The sequence below is a fragment of the Meriones unguiculatus genome, chromosome 6 (genome assembly GCF_030254825.1).
Source record: "Meriones unguiculatus strain TT.TT164.6M chromosome 6, Bangor_MerUng_6.1, whole genome shotgun sequence".
NCBI lineage: Eukaryota > Metazoa > Chordata > Mammalia > Rodentia > Muridae > Meriones > Meriones unguiculatus.
Window position 1 is genome coordinate 115,601,289 of NC_083354.1, and position 21,537 is coordinate 115,622,825.

At 39.8% G+C, this 21,537-nt stretch overlaps 1 protein-coding gene across 5 annotated transcripts in view; it reads right to left on the bottom strand.

Moving 5' to 3' along the window:
* Positions 1-21,537, bottom strand: part of LOC110557746 (ST18 C2H2C-type zinc finger transcription factor) — a 340,314-nt gene that overhangs the window by 74,355 nt on the left and 244,422 nt on the right. For 4 of the 5 annotated variants that reach the window (XM_060385906.1, XM_060385907.1, XM_060385905.1 and 1 more), the window contains exon 4: positions 18,764-18,794. In XM_060385906.1, coding sequence (XP_060241889.1) covers positions 18,764-18,794 — 31 coding nt within the window. Of the gene's footprint in view, positions 1-18,076; positions 18,159-18,763; positions 18,795-21,537 lie in introns of those variants that run through there. The other variant, XM_060385909.1, reaches the window with a different exon arrangement.

A 21,537-nucleotide genomic window follows, 5' to 3' on the forward strand; every position in this document is an offset into this window, starting at 1 on the left:
AACAAACAAGCAAAGCTACCAACTTGGGACTGAGTGTTGAACGTAATGTGCAGGGTCTCAAGGCTTGTTTTGTCCTCCATATTGCCAGACCAGCACATCATATCTGGACCAATTCTGTGTGCATTTAACAAAACGCAGAAACAGAACTCTGTAGTTGGAGGGCAGGTGCTTGACATAAAGCTTTGGCTAGTGATTTTCAGGTGCATTTACATGACAACCGCTTTATCTAGAGATGCTACTGAGCTGCAGCAGTTTAGAAACTAAGCACCTTTACGGTGCTAAGGACTGGGAGACAGCACCTCAGTTATGAGCAGGTGCTGCTGAGGACCCAAATTCAGACCCTAACACCCATATCAGGCAGCTTACAACTGCAAATAACTTCAGCTTCAAAGTGCCTCTGGTTTCCACCGGCACCTGATTTCACATGTGCATACACTCAAACACAGACATAGGCATATAAACATAATTAAATTAAAATAGACATTTAAACAGGTAAAATCTTTAGTGATCTGAAGTGGAGAAGCAGCTTGGCCCTTATAAGATAGCTGTCAATGGTGATAAAAATCACTATTTAGATAAAATAATAATTTTGAGTATAGGATGAAGAGATATTGTGCATATTTTTTAAATCAAAAGTACAAATTCATGCTTTCTAAATAATTTTTATGCTCATAGACCAATGCTATTCTAAGTTTTTATTGGAGAAGCTTCTCTTTGAACAGTGGCAAATACAAAGACTCAGCTGTTCAAAGTGCTGAAAATAAGTGAGCACCCACTTCTAAACAGGACATTTATCTCACCACTCCCTGGGTGGTGGAGGGTTAGGGATCACTATACCAGGTGTGGACAGAAAGAATGCACATGCTAGCTCAAGAGGAGAAGGTCTACCTTCTGGGCATGGCAGCCACTGAAGTACGTCCTCCCTACAGTGGGATTTGCCTGCACTGGGCCTGTGCAAGACTGGCCTGCCAAGAGGCAATCAATTGGCTTATGGGGCCATTTCCCTCACTGAAGAATTACTGACTATTTATAGATATTAGGGGAAAGGGAGATCATTGTCTTCAACTGAGATGAGATGATCAAGCTCTAGTGGATAGCTCCACACCCATGGGGGACAGGCCTGGTTAAGTTCAGTGGGTCACAAAACAAAAAGAGGTGGATGTGGAAAGGAGGCTTCTAGGGAGAGTTGAATGACAGGGGCGGAAGAGAGAGACAGGAGAGTAGAGTTAAGAGTGATCAGAATACATACACGCAACTATGAAACTACCGAAGAACAAATTTAATTTATCAAAAAGTAGAGGGTTAGATTTATCTTCTGTTAAGGGTACTGAAACAGATTTGGCAGTCCTGGCTATGTAGTTGGCCATGAACTGCTGGATCTTTTGTAACATTAAATTTCTCGTCTAGCAAGTGGGGAGGATAATTTCTATATTATACATGTTAAGGACTAAAGATAACATATCTTTGCTGACAAACCAGGTCAAGACAGAGTGGGGTGGTTCTCGATTCAGTGCTCCTTGGGCTCCACCAAGCACCAGCCGATGCTGCCACTTCCCCGCACTCTGCGGACTAAGAATGCACACACGCCCGTGGGAGCATTCTATTTTTCACTTTTTATTTACATTTACATAAATTAGGTTTACACATAACATTTGCTTTAAATCTCACATTCTGTGCATTTCTCTATTGCAAAATACTCACAGCCCAGACAGCATTTGGAGCTAAAATGAAAGGCTTTATAATAAATATTACCCTTTGTGTGTGCATGGAAAATGGTCCCTTTCTAGTTTTCCCTGAGGGCACACTATTTTGGCTTTATTGTGACACTTCACTGTGACACTGCAATGAGGGAAAGCCATGCTTTACATGTCACGGAGAGAAATGCCACAAAATGCTAACATATCTTCTCAAGGTTGCCAGAAATCATTTCCACTGGGCTGTGTTTCCCCATCTGCAGAGCTCTGAAATGTAAAGAAAATAAATGAGCTCTATTATCTATATTTTTCTAGCAGATGAGAAAGAAAGAGAAAAAATACAGTCAGCTCTGCATTTATTGTTCTATTCAATCAAACTGTTGCTTTAAATACCCAAAGGCCTCCCCAGGGGACTTAATCAATGCACCAAACAGTTTAAACATCATATTTTGGGTTTTGATTTTATTAAACTAGCTTCTTAGAATTTGTATTTGCCCATGAGAACTTTTTGGGTTACATTCCTAAGAAAAGACTCCATTTAGAAATTGAAATTCCAATTTGAAATGTTTTTACTATTGTATGACATATAACTGAGTTTCTAACTCACTCACACAAGCCACACATAGCACTCACCACAGGATGATTTCTGTAAGTTAAATTTGTGAAAAATTCATGTGTCAGAAAAAAAACCACACTGAAAACCCTGCCACTATTCTTTCTAGTCTGTTTTCAATAGTAATCTATTCCCAAAGCAAGCTAGAAGATATTAAGCCAATTAAAACTATAGAGCCAGAGATGCACTTGTTTTTGAGCCCTCATAAATGAAATAGAAAAATAGATTATTAAACTCTGCATCCAAGGAAACCATTTACATGTTTCAACACTTTCATGGAGAACTCAGAGCAAGAATTATTATGGACTTCTTATAACTGGTCAGAACACCACAGATCCATTGACAAGGGCCAAGAAATATGAATCTGTATTAAGACTAAGACCTTCTTTTAATTTTAATCATTTTACATCCCAAGGGTGCTCCTCCCTCCTTTCTTCCCCGTACTCTTTCTTCCTCTTCCCCTCAAAAAGTAAATTTAAAAAATTAAAAAATACTATTTGAGAATGAGAGAAAAATAAATACTCTTGGGTGTGTTTGAGCAGAGAAAATTTAGTGCCCCATCAAATAACACATGGATGCTGTAATGGATTAGAATGTACATGAACTCAGTTATTGAGATAAATATGAATAGAATCCAACAAAGAAAATTGTCAAAAATAAAATTTGACAAATCAATTGAAAGAAAAGACTAAGAAGATTGATATGAAAACAAAGGCATGATGATTAATAGAATATTTTTTACAGAAATAAGGTTGTAATTTTAAAACTGGCGTGTGTGTGTGTGTGTGTGTGTGTGATTTGTATATGCGTGTATATTTACATTCTTGTTTATATGTGGGTGTAGGTGCACCATCACAAATGCGTGTGGATCAGGGGTATCCAATCTCGTCTTCCAACTTGTCTGAGAGACAGGGTCTCTTGCTTGCTACTGTATAGGCCAGGCTAGCTGACCGTGAGTTTTCCAGGGTTTTTCTGTCTCTGTTTCTCATTTCAAGATGGTAGCACTGAGATTATAAGTGCTGTTGTGGCTGATGGCTGAAGCCACACAGATGGCTTCTAGGAATTAACTCAGGTCTTCACACTTGAAGGCAAGCTCTTTACAACTCTCCCCAGCCTTGGGATTGTAACTGAAGAAACCCCAAAACACTCTACAAATAAAATTTGATGACAAGAAAGTAAATATAGAAAGACTGCTATTCAAAGCTTGGTGACACATCTATAAACCAGTAATAAATAGAGCAATTTGGGTTGCCATCACAATGTGGAAAAACCTAATGACAGAACTAACAGACAAGGTGCAAAATCTCCATCAAGCCAACACCTTTTTGAGTCCATTTGCATTCCATACCACAATTATAAAACAAATTCGGGCTATACTTAGAACAATAACCAGTAATTAGGACAGTTGACTTCTGAGGCTTTTGTATTCTTCTTGGAAAAATACAACCCAACAATTTTCAACGATATTAATACATATGGGCAGTACTATAGCTCAGCTGATAGTCTTAAGAGGATATTCAATAAAGATATAGCATTGAATGAAGTCGAAAAAAATCTCTCGAATTTTTATTAAAGAAAGAGAGACATAAAATTGTAATTTTCCTGTAAATTTTTTATACTGTATACATAGTTCGTATGAGGATACTTTGGAAAAATGATGAATAAAAAAGAAGAATCAGGAATTTAAAGGTCAGATGTTTAGATAGCATGTCAGCTTCACGTTACTGAAGCAAAGTGTCTAGTATACACTTATACCAGAAGAAGAGGAGAAAATTCATTGTTAGTCACAGTTTTGGAAGTTTCACCATGAGCGGTGGTCTTGTTGTAGCAGCAAAACATATCAAAATTCTTTACTTTATGGCTGAGTGCAAGAACAGGACATGGACAGTCTCATACAACCCCTTTAGGGTACATCCTCATGTGCCCTCCGCCTTCTACATGAGCCAGGCTGAGCATCAAGTCTTTAACATTTGAGTTTCTCGAAGACATTCCAGCTCAAATCTCCAGTATATTGGGAAATCAGGAAAATCTCCATTAAGAAAATTCAATTTTCTCAGTCAGCAAGAGGAAAATCATGCTTGGTACTGGAAACCTAGCCAACTACCAGGGCTAGTAAAGTCATGGATACTGGAGGAGAGCTTAAGAGCCACCACTTTACGAAAACAGCATAATACTTGATTACCTTCAAAATATTTGCCCTTATATCTACAGATAAGATACCTCACTCCTCATCAAAGACACGTGCAACTGCCAGAGACCATTATGGAAAAACACAACCAAAATGCAGCCCTAACAGATATAACAACATAACTCTAGCATTTCAGCATGTAAGGCTTGAGGTCATTTCCAAAGAGCGGGTGGAAAGACTGTGAGAGCTAGAGTTTCAGGAAGTTTGCTGTGAGACCTTGTCCTGGAAATGTCAGAAGCTACGTCTGTAAAGTCTCATCCACATGACTGTACAAATGTGAGCTGATCAAGGAGGACACCGAGAGATGTGCCAATTTCGATGAGTCTTTGTTGCTGTAGGAAGCTCAAGATGCCTCAGCCCCATTCAAAGAACTATAGGCAACTAAGAAATACTGAGAGTGGGAGAAATTATCTTCCTAAGGGCAAAGCACATCAGTTAGTTATCCAAGCCCAAGTGGTCAGCCCTGAAACATACATACAAATAACATTATACACATGGAGCAGTTTATATTTATGCATTTAGGAATACACTCATCTCTCCCCACATATATGTGTATGAATATATATATTCATATATATATATATATATATATATATCTCAACAACTAATGAGAAAAGAGGTCATGAATTTGACAGAGAACAAAGAGAGGTGTATGGGAGGATTTGGGTTTGGAAAGAAGAAAGGGGTAAATTAAACTATTATAATCTCAAAAAAAGCAGTTACAAAAAGAACTCAGGATGTGTGTGTGTGTGTGTGTGTGTGTGTGTGTGTGTGGTGTGTGTCTGTGTGGGTCTGTATGTGGTGGAAGGGCAGGGGGAACCTCATGAGCTTCCATTCCAAGCGAGGAGCTATTGATAGCTGGTGGCTTCTAGAGGAAAGCCAGCTTTCTTTTGGTGCATGATCCCTGGTAAGTCATCCACTCTAGCGGGTGGGACCAGAGCTATGAATATATAATCATCATAAACTGGACTTGGGTTATTTAAATAAAGATTAAAAAGGACATGAAGTTGGGAGGAGATGAAGAGGTGGCAGGTGGATCTGGGAGGAGTTAGGGGGAGGACTGGAGTAAAAAGATGACCAAAATATACTGTATGCCTATATGACATTTCAAAGAGTTAATAAAAATATTGTATTTACAAAAAGAAAAAATTAAATGAATAAAAATTTTACGTGTATAAGGGAAAACCACAAAAAAACAGTAGTCAGAATTTTAGACAGAGGAACAGCAAGTCAAAACTAAAGGTTCAGGGGCAGTATTGTGTCTGCAATATTCCAGGAGTAGCTGGACACTAGATCAGAAAGACAATGGATCCAGATAATGCTGAGAATTATTTGCTGATTTAAAAGTTCTGACTCTATGGAGACATGAAGATTCTGTAGTATTTTGAGAGATGACACATAATGATTTTACTGTTAGTAATATGACCTGGTCTTTTCAGCAGACACTGCAGACTATGAGTTTAGAAGCACGTAGAATAATGGGAAGTTTACTAATCATACCAATAAAAACTGGTGGGTGATTGATTTGGACTCTGGTGGTATCTACAGGGCTGATGGAAAATTCTGAACGTATTTGGAAGAGGAAGCTAACTTGCACTACTGTGAGAGTAGATGTCATATTCAGAAAGGAGTGAATATTGGTTTAAGACTTGTAACTGTTGTGACTATAACTGAGAAGCAAGATTTGATGGCTGCACAATCTGGAGCATGTTAAATCAACATGTTTACTGGCTATGGAAATAGGATACACTCAGAAATATATCCAAATAGTACCTTGGATGTCTGATCTCGTGAAATCTCCTTCTTGTACCACACCGAAGATGATGCAAATATATGTTTGTTTGTTTTTTTTATTTTGTAAGAAAATGCATGCTTCTATCTTCCCTCTTTGCATCCTGGACAAAAACCAAGGTCAATACACAACATCATCTGGCCTGCTAAGAGCAGAAAGGGCCCTTATGCCAAGTGAGCTGCAGGATCTAGCTACTATTCGTGGCAGGAGCTGGAGGAGTACATATGGGCTGGATCCCAGGGGTGCTGGATCAAAGGTATGGAACATCAACTTGGATAAAAGAAGTTGGTATGGAAGCTATCTCTCATGCTACAGGATTTAACACCCTGTCAAGGAGCCTGGGGGATGGCACTAGCATGCTGATAAACTGGAAGACTAATAGTCTTGGAAGACTATAGAAGCCACATCTCACTCTAATTTAGAAATTCTACAACAGCCACTGCAAACAACAGGAGAAACATGACCCTTCCTGGGATAGATACACAGGCCAGAAAACCCACCCTATTAAATTCCATTATCTGTTGTCAAGTTTGTAGGCCTGAGGCACTTCTCAGAATCCAAGTTCAGTGACTCCCTGTGAGGGAAGTCCTTATCACTGGGACATCTTTATGGCTACTGTTTCCTTCACCTGTTACCATGAGGATCTATGACAATGTGCTTGTAGAACAATTGCCCTGATGAGGAAAGACTGCACAAACATTTCAAGAACCGTTACACCGTGTTTAAACCGATACCCAGGGAATGAAGCTACATTAAGGACACGGTTAGTAGATAAAATCCCAGCAATGAGAAGGAAGAGTGGACATAGTTCCACCCTACCCAAGAAGCTATTATGATTGATATCTGCATTGAAAAGAAAACATTAGTTTTCTTGAATGGGATGCCACTGGGAATATCAAGCATACTTCTGTGCAGGCCCTATGCACAAGAGTAGTTGGACAACAGAAAACAGAGTCCATCAACACAAAACAGATTCCATTGTTTTGTGTGTTTGGGGGGGAGAATCTTGTTTTTTTTTTTTCTTACTGATTTTTGTTTGTATTGATTTTCATTTTCTTGGGAGGACAGAGAAGAAAGAGAGAGACCGCGAGACAGATAGAGAGACACAGAGAGCATGAAGTTTTGTAGTAAGAAGGATCTGGGAGGAGGTGGGCAAGAAAAATTCCGATCAAAATATATTGTATGGAAAAACTGAATGGAAGAGAGGACCCTGATTAGGATGAAAAAAGAGGGAGGCAGGTCATAAGTGCAGCCTCAGACATGTCCTAGTTCCTGCTTCTTGGCCAGATGCCTAGTGTCTATATGCACACTGGAAGAGATACATTTGGCTTCCGCACTAGTGGAGTAAGAACTGATAAACAGTGAGCAATGGGTGCAATCCTCAAGAAGGAGCTGGTCTGCCCATCACTGCAGTAGCAGATCCAAATGTAACACTGCAGGAACAGACAGTTAGTAACCCTAAACTTAGAGGCTACATGATGGTGCTTCCTTGTTTTCGCTCTTCGCTTTTTTGTTTGTGTGTTTCTTTTGAGACAAGGTCTCATGAGCTGCTTTCAAACTACGTGTTCGAGGATGACTTTAGACTTTGCATTGTCCTGCCTTCACCTCTCACACACTGAGATAAGAGGTGTGCACTACCACCTCCAGTTTAGTCAGTGTTGACAAGTCCAGCTGAATTCCTTTCCCAGCTGGTGCTCCCTACTTTTCTAGTTCATTCTCCAAAGTGGATTTTGTACGATAATGGCCTAGAACAAACTCAAACAAGTAGCAATTCAAACTGCAGCTTTGTGGCCAGTGTGGGATACTTGCATTAGAAGAATAACATCATCCTAAATCTGAGAACAAAACCTGAAGTGCACCCAAATCAGAGACCTTCACTGTGTCTTGTCATTGGAATTCCAACTTTTCCACATTCTCCTTCTCATAGAAATAAAGGGACTCAGGAAAGACATATCCTGTACAGGTTGAGTATATAGATATCCAACATGAGATAACAATGCTTGCAATTTTGCCAGATCCTGGGAAATTTGCATATGCATAATAAGTCACCTTAGACAAGAGATCCAACTCTCTGATGCTGCTCTCTCTTCTGTGATAACTGTGCTGTCCTCTGCTTTGGTGCCATGTAAAAGGATCTGGATAACTCAAAACCCCAGATCACTGAATTAGTAAGGTATGCTGATTGCATCATGCTAATGATAATAGATGAATAGGAAATGGCAAGCATTCCAGAGGCCTTTATAAAAGGGGGTAGAACATAAATCCAGCAAAAATCTAGAATATATTTAGAGGGTCAGTGGTCTGGAACATCCCTACACACCCATTTCTTAAAAAAGAATAAAGCTAAATTATTGTATTTTGTATTTCCCATCACTGACAAGGAAACACAATGGCAAACTGGCCTGTGGGTTTTGGGGGACAGCACATCCCATATTTGGGAATACTCCTGAGAGACAGGGGAATTAGAAGCCCCTGACTGGCTACAATGTCTATAAGGATGCAGCACGATCAGCTGTGTTGGACATACAACTTCGTAGAGCCTATTGTTGGTTCAGAGATACCTTTGGTAGGAAGTGATGCTGCTGCATCCTAAGGAAAAAAAATACCAGAAGAATTGCACTGAAGACCCACAGAGTACTGGAAGAAGGATGTATCAGCAGCAGAGAATTTAAACACTGCTATTATAAATGCCCTAGTAGAGACAATGGTCAGAGCTGACCATGAGTGGAGGTCATTTACAAAGCCAACGTTTACTGATGCAATATGAAAGACATGCTGGTCTATGTGCCAACACAGTAGGTTTCCTTGATATATGTTGGTCGCATTGCTCCATCAGGATAGCCATTCATAGTGAGTCTTGAGTGTTCTATATTCAGCTTAAAGTTTATGATATTTAAATTACAGTGACTTTCGAGATTATTGTAATAGCAGCCAAGTATGATGCATGTACTTGTCAAAACTTTTCAGCAGAGGCTAGAGATACTCATTAGTTAAGAGCACTGGTTGCTCCTGAAGAGGACCTAAGTTCGACTTTTAGTACACACATTGCAGCTTACAACAATCTGTAAACTCCAGGCCTGGGGGATCTGATGACCTCTTCTGGCCTCTATGGGGGACACATACGTTGTACAGACATATATGCAGTCAAAACATCAATGCATATAAAATAAAAATAATAGTAATGAAAGATAAATAAAGAACTTTTGGCCTAAGAAGATGGGAAGTATAAACAAGAGGGGAGAAGAGTAATCAAGCTTGAAGCAAGCGATGGAGGCAGTGAGTGGCAGAGGAAGCAGCACAGAGGCACACAGGTTGGGCACACTTCCTGTCTTAGTAGATATGCATACTTACTCACAGCAAGCTGAGGACGTATTCACAGAAGTATTCAACAAGGGGCAGTATTAACATGGTCCATTTTGTATGAAGAGCAGGTTATCCTAAATGCCTACATAATTTCTGCTAAATATTTATTAGGTTATCATTGACCTACTTTTTGTTCAAACATGAAGTCACATTTGGTGAAATACTATGTTCTCTCTGTACTGAATTTTCACTTGAAGAGCCAGTCATTTCCTGATGCCCTCCCTGTGGGCACATTGCTATATAATATTGAACCAGGAAATCACGAAAGAGGGCCCTGGAGAAAGGACCATGCATGCATTTGAAACAGGCCTTACGAGTCCTAAAAATATCAATGGGTCACTTAGAATGACAAATCCAGTCTTCTGCCTTTGATGTCTACAGAGCTATGCTTCATTAGACCAGGACAATACCTAGAATTTCTTATCTGATTTACTGGGATTTCTCTTAAAAAGTTTGTGTCCATGTTCATATTTACAGAATGCTGTCAGGCTAACATGTATCCAACAGTAATTGTAATTTCAGCTTCTCCCATTACCTATTTATAAGTTCAGCATACAATAAGGTGTAGCTATGTATCAGTGGCTAGTCTGCTGTCATAGAACACTGAGTTTACTGGCAAGGTTATTTATGACACTAATTTTTTTCTTTCTATAGGCCAAAGCTAATAAGTAACTTCTCTTCTCTAATTGGGGTTAAGTTTTAGGAACATTAAATTACTCACAATAGTGATTTTTCTTAAAACGCTCAAGTCAGAAAACCCCAAATCATTGCTCTTGGTTACTTACTCTCCAGAACTTGACAGTAAGACCCTGTTACTGAAGACACTGTATACTTAAGTTCATGAAACATGGAAAAATTGAGTTGGTACTGAGCTGGAAGCTTCACAGTAACTGGCTAGCTTCCATGATGCTGAAAGGTGCTATGCACCCTATGGGGTGAGAGATGCCGTCATAAATCTTACTCAGCTGGGACCCCTGTGAGCTACAATAATGTCTCCAGCAAGACTGTGGTGCAATACTGGCACAAATGTTATGGTAGTAACTAACTACATTCTGATTGGAGTTAAGACCTGATTCATACCTCACACCATTACAGGGTCAAAAGTTTATGACTAGATAGAACATAGGCCACTGGGAAGAACCTCCTACCATTATTCTCCTAGATAGACATGATATGAAAACCATTCCTGATGACTTATTGTTATATTCATAGATTAGAGCATCTCTCAATCTCATTAGACAAGCTTCTTCTTCAGTATATAGTAAATAACACTGTTACCCACAATTGGTTAATCTTTAGAGAATAAGAGACTACGGACTGTCCAACCCTAAATGGGACATCTATAACAAACCCTTTATCCCAAGGCTCAGGTGTTATATTAGAGGAGGGGCTAGATAGATTGTAAGAGCCAGAGATAGTGGATGACAACAACAACAACAAAACAGTGTTTTAAAGATACAACAGGATATATGCACATATGAATACACAACAATGATGGCAGCATGCATGAAACTAGGGCCAGGAAAAAGTCTCAGCATGGAGGTGAAAAGGCAAGCACATATGTTTCACTCTTAGTTATAGAGATATTGGCATCTGGTAGCCACTAGGATAAGGAGAATCAGTTTACTTTAAGGGTATGATGCCTTGGTAGACTGGCCAGGGCAGGACCCATATTAGAGAGTATTTGGGAAATACCAGTTCAATTTGATCAGGGAAAGCAAAATAAAATGAAACAGAACAGAGCACAAAGCTGAATGGATCTGGCAGGAGTTGAGAGTGAATGAGATCAAACACAGTGTCGTTAAGCAATCCATTCTCTCCAGAGTGTGACAAGTTTACAAGTTCAGGACCCACATCAGGCCCTCCTTAGTGATAGGCTAAGTTAAACTGAAAGGGCGTGCTTGAAAGCTAATCAAAGAGGAAGCACCAATAAAAACAGAGGTGGTCTCCTGAGTCCCCGTGAAGCACAGTTCTTGCCATTTTGCTTTGGCCATGTTTGACATGATAGTTTCAGAGTTTAAGAATAATAGGAAAATAGTAAGTCAAGAGAAAGGCTTGGTAGGTAAAGGTACATGCATCTAAGCCTGAAGACCTGAATCCGATACCCAGAACCCATAGCGGAAGAAGAGACCTGACTGCTACACACGTGGCATGCCATGTGCACACGCACAAAATAAGATTCTCAATAGTACATGGTCTTTAAGAGCTACATTTGCCTTTTGTAATTTTGTGCTTTTATGACTTAAGACTTGATGTTCAGCTTGTTGCCTGGTCTAAAACAGGTGCGGAGCAGCTGCTGGGTCGCTGACTAGACCAAGGTTGCAAACATTCTAATCTCATGATCCCTAATTTATTATTCAAATATCTTTATAAACAGCAATTTACAGACTAGCTTTCAAGAGTCTACCCAATTAGTGGATAGGTCAGAGGGCAAAACGAGAATCTGGAGCTTCCCCCTGGCCCACACTGCCACCTGTCTCGGGAACTATGAACATGCCTCTGTACAGCCTGTCTCACTGGATCCTGAACACCACGCAGCCCGTGTGCCTACCCATACTACTTAGATAAATATGCTTCAGCTCAGAACTGAGGGGCACCAGCTGCAGTATTCTTTGGGGTGTCTTAGTCCCATGCTTTGCTGCTGTAACAGAATACTGCTGATTTGAGTGAATTATAAATACATTATTTGATGCGTAAGGAAATTCAAAATCTAGGGGTTACATCAGTGCAACAATAGCCATGTACTCCATCATACCTGGGCAGAATGTATCACATGCCAAGAAACACAAGAGGAGCACAGATTCCCTCCATAACTATCCCATTCCTTAGATAACGCCATTTCTCTGCCTATGGGGAAAGAGTCTCATAGGTACCAAATACCCCTTTAAAGGTGCCATTTATCCATATTTTGCAAGAATAGTTCACTTTTTATAAGAGTCTTGGAGTACACCTGAAACCACAGCAGGGAAGAGCAGTTATATAACAATCTAAATGAAAATATGAGCTGAAATAAGATCATGTTATGGGATATTAAGCAAACACAGTGGCAAAATGGTTCCTATTCCTGCTACCGATGAATAGAAAGAGCAAGGTACACCCTGAGTTCTGAGGCTAGGAAAGCAGGTGGAGAATCAGTATCACCTGTTTTGGGACACTTTGGGTCCCTAGGAAAAGAAGGAGGTATCTAAGGAGAAACTGCTCCAACAGCTCATGTAAGCACGTGGAGGTCCAGACACCCAGAGGGGCTCCCGCAGCAGCAAACAGCATATACAGACAGCTTGTGCACACAGCATTTTTATTAGAGTCCCTCTAAATCAGAGGCAGTCTTCATTCTTTTTAATTCATTTATTTACTTATTTATTTTGGTTTTTCTAGTCAGAGTCTTATTCTGTAGTCCAGGATGGCCAGGGATTCCCTAAATAGCCCGGACTGGTCTCAAACTTGAGGCAATCCCACCTCAAAAGTGGTAGGATTATAGGAACAAGTTATAAACCTGGATTTAGAGACAGCCTAAGGAAGCAAGTTGTTCCTGATTCAGTAGGATACTTGTCTGCTAAAGTATTTCACAGTTTGGCCTGTGTATACATATGTACACATACCTACAATTCTATCTGCATAGGTATAGCAATGGATCAGAAGAGGTGGTCCCTACTGACTGAACAGTCACCCATTTTGGCACACATTCCTCCTTTGAAATTCCACTCAGGTGTGATTGAGAGTTTTGTCAAATGACTTACAATGTGTCTTGGTGAAGATGAGGATAAGTGAGGACATTACAAATGGAAAATTTCCCTTTAAAAAACCTTGTGCATGTCCCTACGTTCCAAATTTTTAGTTGAGAAATAATGAAAAATAAAAAATAAAACAGATTTGTGGACCAAATCTCCACATTCAGAGAAATGTCAGAAAATAAACTGGTGGTTTTGTTGCAGGTGTGAAGTAGCCACGTGGTCTTGAGAAAGTATTTTTGTCTTAGTTTCTAAATTATGCACATTAGCAGAAGTTCTGTCTTTAGGGTTCTCATTTGTACTGCTTTACTTTCTCTTTCTGGGTTGCTGTGACTTTGGCTCTTGTAGTGAGTATTTTGGTTTAAAAAAATATAAGAATATGTTTTGTTTTTTTTTTTTTTAAATCTCAGACATGGGGATACAAGCCTACTTCACAGCAGGTGACTATGATTTGTCTTGTGCTCTAGCAGAGGTGTGATTTTGCCAACTACAGATATTTTACGTGAGTGTGTAATATTTGGAATTTTGGGGACTTTTCAGAGGGTGTATAAGTGCTAGAGGCCAGAGTGGCAGGTGTATTGTTGGTGTGTTGCTGTTTGGTTGATGTTGGTTACTCACTCTTGGTTGCAGTTTGTTAAGTAGCCATATGCAAAGAAGGAATTATATATCCTCACAGTGAAGATCAGAGTAGAGATTATTTTTAACCCAGCACATGTTTCACTCTAGTTTATTAATTTGCTGATGAAGTTTAAGTTAATGTAGAGAGGACACCCAGGACTGGAGACATGGTGGACAGTACAGAGAGGCTACTGTGTGGACAGACAGAACCTATGCTCTGCCTGCGAGTCCCCTACTCAGTCAGCCTGCACTACACTTCCTGGCCCTGTACTCAGCTCCAGACCTAAAAGGCAGCTGGTATCATTTGTCCTGACTGCTTTACTGGCTTAGTATGTGGATCCAATTAGATACTGTGGAAACTGTTTCAAGGACTAACTGATTCAGGGGCCACTGGGTAATGTTCATGTTAAATGCCATCAGATTTTATGCAAACACACAGATACATGATAGTGTTTTAATAGTTTGCCGAGGTTTCTTGTTAAATGGCAAACTTCATTTTGTCTTCATTCCTGTAAAAGGCTTCTCTGATAGATTTTAAGATGCTTTTCTAACAAGTAAGTTTCTGTTATATTTTCTTTAGTTGTTACCTAGTTGTTAGAAATATTCATGCAGTTTTAATATAATCATGACTACTAATGCAAGCTTTACAGTATTAAAATGAATACATAGTGTATTAAAATGAGGCTATGTATCACAAGAAATAGAAAAACTGGACACCATCTGTGAGTTAGAAAAGTTTTCATTTATGTCCAAACATTAACTTTTTAACATACTGATGAGAGTTCATAAAAGATTCAGCATTTTGTTTTGTTTTGTTTTGTTTTTGAGACAGTTTCTCTGTGTAGCTGTGGCTGTCCTGAACTCACTCTCTAGACCAGGCTAGCCTGAAACTCACAGAGATCTGCCTGCCTCTGCCTCCGTAAGTTCTGGGATTGTAAGCGTGCACCACACCACTGCGACCAGCTAAAGATTCAGCAATTTGATACTTAACACAACATATCAAAGGTGGGGTTTTAACTAAAGTAAAATATTCAAGAAAAAAAAGTAAGACAAGACATCAAACTAGACATTTCATTATAACACTTAAGCCGGCAAATTGGTAAGCAGCAATAAACCACAGAAGGACAATAATGTACTTGAGGACCTTGTATTTATTTGTCTCTCTAAGGAGTCACATAAGAAAGTCATTTCAGAGGAAGAATATGTTTTCCTAATTAGAGGAAGGGAGTGAACTGATTGGCAACGCATGAGCCAATTATGAGAATTAGTAGAGTCAATGGCATGAGGTTCAGATTAAGGAAAGTGGTAATAAGAAGAGAGGAGATAATGCATTGGCTGTGATGGAGGAAGGCAGCAGAGCTTTCTCTACACCACCTGTAACCTGAATGTGTTAGAGGAAAACTGGAAATGCTAATAAGGAAGATGATTAAAGGTAGACCTGTAGTTATAAATTGCTTTTTTAATGGTGATGATAGTAGCTGGCACACAGAATAATAAGAAAATGAGAATGTCAGTATCAATTTTATTAGTGCCATGAACAATATACAGTATATTGAAATTAGCTTCATTTGTATTAGTATTTTTTTACAAGTATTCACTCTGAAAGCAGTAATGTACCCAGTTCGTATTAAAGGGAACTCTGTAAAGTTACCAGCATTCTCTCCAAAACAATCAGAACTCCTATGCTGTGAACAGAACTCCACACTTCTTAGTGACACTTAGAATTAAGACACATGGCTGTGATGGTCAATTACAAAAAACCTTCAGAGTCAGTTAGATGTAACTGTAGGGAAAGGGACACAGAAACTAAGGACACCAACAATGCATGCTTTCATATAAATCATTACTTTACTTTTCTCCAGAAGATATATGTACAAGGACAGGCAGGGTCTATGCCTGGGTCAAGTTATGCTGTGAGAAACATTGTGTGATCAAGAAAGCATGGTTATCCTGATGAGCATAAACAATTACAAAGTTTAAGTACTTTTTAGAACTGGTTCTTAGTAAAGAGGCCTGAAAATCTGAATTTCTCCAGCCACTGTTATTCTCTGTCTAAATTACTCTTTGCAGATTGCATAAAATGGGATATTTGATATGAATCATTTTTATAGAGCTAGGAGACAAGGAAGTCTTTGTCCATAATTAGACTGGTGACAGTCGCCCGAGGGCCGACGGCAGCGCTCTGAGATCTAGCCTCTTATGGTCCCAGTGGATGGAACAACACCTCTGTGATCTACACCTCACATTGGGCTAGTGGCAAGTGAGAGGAAGCACAGCCCAGGAGGGAAACAGGCCTGTGAACCAAGAACTTGGATGGATTACTAGCTGTGCACCTGTGGGATATTGGCATTAGCTACTGATTTTCATGTATTTTTTCTGAAAATTTCAGCCATCATATTTCCTACCTTATAAGGTTACTCTGGGGATTAAATGAAGTAATTGGATGATAAAATTAATAGCACCTGGTGCATAAGAACTCAACAAATACTAGTTTTACTGTACTCATTAATACTAATAGCATATTTAAAAAGAAATTTTTCCACAAATGTTACATAACACATTTCCCCACATCTTTTTTTTTAATTCCATCTGCATCTTCATCTGAGATACACACTCCATCTAGGTCAATACATGCACATTATTCCTTCAAAGTTCTCTCTTTTTATAGTCATTTTTGTAAACACTTATCATTTCAAAGGTCCCTTTCCTCTCTGTGAATGGTTTGGGTCCCTAAAAAGATTGTACCACAGATAAGCCATCCATGTGGTCACAGCAGACTTCTAGAATCCCATTTCATGGTACAACAAACAGCTCATATTCTCTCACCCCTCGGTCATTTAAACATCAAGCCTCCGAAAACATGGGAATTTTAAATGAGAGTAAGTTTAAAAGGCAAAGTTAAAAAGGAACCAAGCAATCTTATACTTTATATATGATCAGGTCCATAGTTTTAATCTGGCCCAAATGTATGTGCATATCATATGCCCTGCTCTTAAACCTCTAGATTTCCTGATAGCATTTTTTCATAAAAAGTACACTAGAATTCTAAACAAGCGAATGAATTGATGCTGGAATAAATTCAATCACACAAAAGCAGAAGTAACTAAGAGCCTGTGTTTCAGGGAATCACCAAGCACAGTGCTGGTGATTGTGTTGGTGCATCTCTCTGCGCTGTAAGTAGGTAACACACTAGACCACTCCTTCTTTGTGAAACTTCCCCCCAGGACATACAAGCAGGATTCTGAGTTCAGACCAGTGCATAGATTGGGGGCTTCCTGGGTTTGCAAGTGCGACTGTGTGCCTCAAAGAAACTGTATCTTCAGGCTGTGCTTTTCCTAACCAGAAGCCCTTTCTTTTCTCTTTGTACTATTATTATTATTTTATAATTTATTCAGTTTGTATCTCAGTTGTAGCCTCCTTCCTCATCTCCTCCGGGTCCCACCCTCTCTCCCTTTTTGTCCCCTATCCCTCTCCCCTAGTCCAATGATAGGGGAAGTCCTCCTCCCCAACTGTCTGACCCTAGCCTATCAGATCTCATTAGGATTCTCTGGATCATCTTCCTCTGTGAGCTGGCTAGGTCACCTCTACAGGGAGAAGTGATCAAGGAGCACGCAACTGAGTTCCTGTCAGAGACTGTCTCTTCTTCCCTTCCTAGAGGATCTACATGGAGACTGAGCTGCCTATGGGCTACATCTGAGCAGGGCGTCTACATCCTCTGTATGCATGGTTGATGCATAGTTTCTGCAGTCCTCCCTGGGCCCAGCTTTTATAGTTTTGTTGGTCTCCTTGTGGAGTTCCTGTCCCCTCTGGTTCTTTCTATATCACCCTACTTCCATAAGACTCCTTGTGCTGTCTAAAGTTTGGCTGTGAGTTTCTACATCTGCTTTGATCCCCTGTTGGGTGGAGTCTTTTAGAGGATATCGCTGTAAAAGAACTTCTGGAGGTATCTCCATCCCTGATCTCAAGCTGTACTACAGAGCAACAGTAATAAAAACAGCATGGTACTGGTATAGAAACAGACTGGTGGATCAATGGAATTGAATCAAAGACCCAGATATAAACCCACACACCAACGGATACCTGATTTTTGACAAAGAAGCCAAAACCATACAATGGAAAAAAGACAGCATCTTCCACAAATGGTGCTGGTCTAACTGGATGTCTGCATGTAGAAAAAATGCAAACAGATCTATACTTATCACCCGGCACACAAGTAAAGTCCTTGTACTTTTCTTTTAAAGTTTATACTTTGACAATAATACTTTGAAATAAAACTGATGAACTTCTCACTCAGTAAGGCGGAATTTTCAACACCCTGTCTAAACTATAATACCCAAAACAAAAAATGGAAGGACCTGCTACAGTCTTGTTGCATTAGTCTATACTGTGTAGGCTAAAACTAGAAGGAGCTAGCTGATGAAATTATTTAATTATCTAAAATAAAACTGAATCAGAATCTAGGCAATTCATTAATCAAGTTCATACACCATCAGTGCAAAACCCAGCCACACAAGATACACAAGCGTATGGAAAACGGGCCAGTGAGGAAAAGCAGGTAATTATTGACATGATACCAAAAGTTTTCTTTCATTAGAATATCAGATCAAATATTTTTCAGCCCCATTGTCAACACAGCTGCCACTCTCCTCTGCTTCCCTGAGGAGTAGAAAGAGCTAGTCCTCATTCTAAACCAAGGGTTCTGAAGAAAACAATTCATTCTAATCAGGACCAATCAATATTTGAAAAAGTCATTAGGGGAGATCTTACCTGAGCTCTTGGATCAGAGAATCCATTGGTACTGTTCACAAAAAAAAAAGAAAGAAAAAAGAAAGAAAGAAAGGAAGGAAAGAAGAAAGAAAGAAAGAAAAGTCTCAAATGAGTTTATTTTTAAAACTGTATGACCAAAACTTTCCACCTGCCTAGCAATAACACTAGTGCCTGGCTAGGACAGACCCCACTAGGCTTCTCACTGAATATAATGAGGTTTTTTGTTTGTTTGTTGTTTTGTTTTTTGTTTTTAGGGTTTTTTTTTTCACCCTGGGCTTTTGGAAATAAGAGGGAAGACAACATGGTCCCAAACCGACTCATTCTAGCTTTGGGACACTGGGTAGCTTTGGATTTTTGTAGATTAGACTCTCCAGTGACCTGACATTACAGGTATTTTGAAAAAAAATTTAGAAACAAGAAAAACTTGATTTTCTTTGTAATGGTGAACTATTCAAAAGAATTCCAATATTACTGCTTTTATTTATTTATTTTTTGTGGTGCTTATAGCTATAGTGAGTCAAGTATTCTATGCAAGCATCTACCTATGGGTTACACCACAGCCTTGGGCATATATGTGACAGCAAGAAAGTTCTCAGATAGGGAGGAGGACTGCCCCTATCAGTGGAGTGGGAGAGGGGCATGAGAAGGTGGGTGGGATTGGGAGAGGATGAGGGAGGGGGCTACAGCTGGGAAACAAAATGAATGAATTGTAATTAATAAAAAATAAATTAATTTTAAAAAATTTAAAAAAGAAAGTTCTCAGAGAGAACTCCAGGCTTCACTAACAAGCGCCTGGAGTTGCTCCCAAACAGTTCCTACACATGGGAGACAGGAACAAGCTTCGGCACTGTTAGTATCAACAGCCTTTCAGAATAAGGGACTTATTAAAAAAGCTTTGACTTTCTGCCTGAAACTCTGGGAACTAAAGGAATTCATGTTGGTAAATACCTGCCTACACAAGGATAAGCAGCATATGGAGGGGGACAACAGGTGGTTTTCAAAATTACTCACGCCTCACAAGAAACAGTAGTTCACTTCTAAAAGAACATGTTGGCTCTATTTAAGGCTACGTGTGCACTGCCAAAAGAAAAAAATACAGTCCAAAAATAATTGCAAATTAAAAGACCCATGTCTTGAAAGAGTGGTGGAGTGGTAGGCTTTGGAACATTAAAATAGGAGACACACAGTCTAATCTGTGGAATATTGGTATTTGGAATAAGCATGGTTTGTCTCTTTCCCTTGGTGTGGGTCTCAGGTTGGGGCAGGCATTGGTGGGACATTCCCTCAATCTCTGCTCTATCTTTTTTTTAAGCATTCTTTTTTATTATTATTATTAATTATACTTTATTCACTTTGTATCCCCCCATGAGCCCCTCCCTCCTACCCTCCCGGTCCCACCTTCCCTCCCCCTTCTTCACACATGCCCCTCCCCACTGATAAGGGAGGTTCTCCTCTCCTTCGTTCTAATCTTAGTCTATCAGGTCTCATCAGGAGTGGCTGCATTGTCATCTTCTGTGGCCTGGTAAGGCTGCTCCCCCCTCAGGGGGAGGTGATCAAAGAGCAGACCAATCAGATTATGTCAGAGGCAGTCCTTCTTCCCATTACTATGTAATGGGACACTAAACTGCCATGGGCTACATCTGTGCAGGGGTTCTAGGTTATCTCCATATGTGGTACTGTTGGAGTATGAGTCTCTGGGAAGACCCCTGTGTTCAAATTTTCTGGTTCTGTTGCTTTCCTTGTGGAATTCCTGTCCTCTCCAGATCTTACTATTTCCCACTTCTTACATAAGATTCCAAGCACTCTGCCCAACAGTTGGCCATAAGTCTCAGCGTCTGCTTTGATAGTCTGCAGGGCAGAGCCTTTCAGAGGCCCTCTGTGGGAGGTTTCTAGGTTGTTTCCTGTTTTCTTCTTCTTCTGATGTCCTTCCTCTTTGCCTTTTTGGGATGGGGATTGTCTGCTCTATCTTTATCCCTGCAAATCTTGTAGGCAGGATAAATTTTGGGTCAAAGTTTTTGTGGGTGGGTTGGTGTTCCCCTCCCTCCCCTAGGAGTCCTGTTTGGTTAGAGGGTGTCCTCTTCAGTCTCCATGACCTCTCCTACTAGGGGTTTCAGCTAAAGTTACCCCCATATCCTCTCAGGAGCCTTCAGCTTGTCTCAAGAGATACCCCTACCCAGGGGTGGTCTTTTCTCTGTAAGTCCTTTGTCCTTCTGCCCCTACTTTTCCCACATCTGATCCCTACCCTCATTTCCCTCAGTCCTCCCTCCTTTATCCTGTTTCCTCTCTTCAACCACTTCTGCTGTATATTCTATTTCCCCTTCTGAGTGAGATTCAAACATCTTCTCTTGGGCCCTCCTTGTTACTTAGCTTCTTTGGGTCCGTGAATTGTAATATGGTTATTTTATACTATATGGCAAGCATGGGCTTATTCTAAATAATAAAAGAGACTCTTATTCTTAAGCACATAACCCATTGAGAAGTTTATTGTATGAAAATGAATGCCCTAGAAACATATTATTTCAAATTTAAAGATACAGGACGCGATTACTTCAAAAGTCATTTAAACTGAACCCAAATAATAATACAGGGTAAAAGTTCTATTTCAGTAGAGAAAAATTTATACTATAGACAGAATTCCTTTGGGATGACATGGCCAATGACATCCTCACACATTTTAACTAAAAATTTCATTCTTAACTGAATAAAAAATGTTGGGGCTCTGAAAGAGGAATTAACTATGCTGACTACATATGTAAACACATAGCTAGCACTCT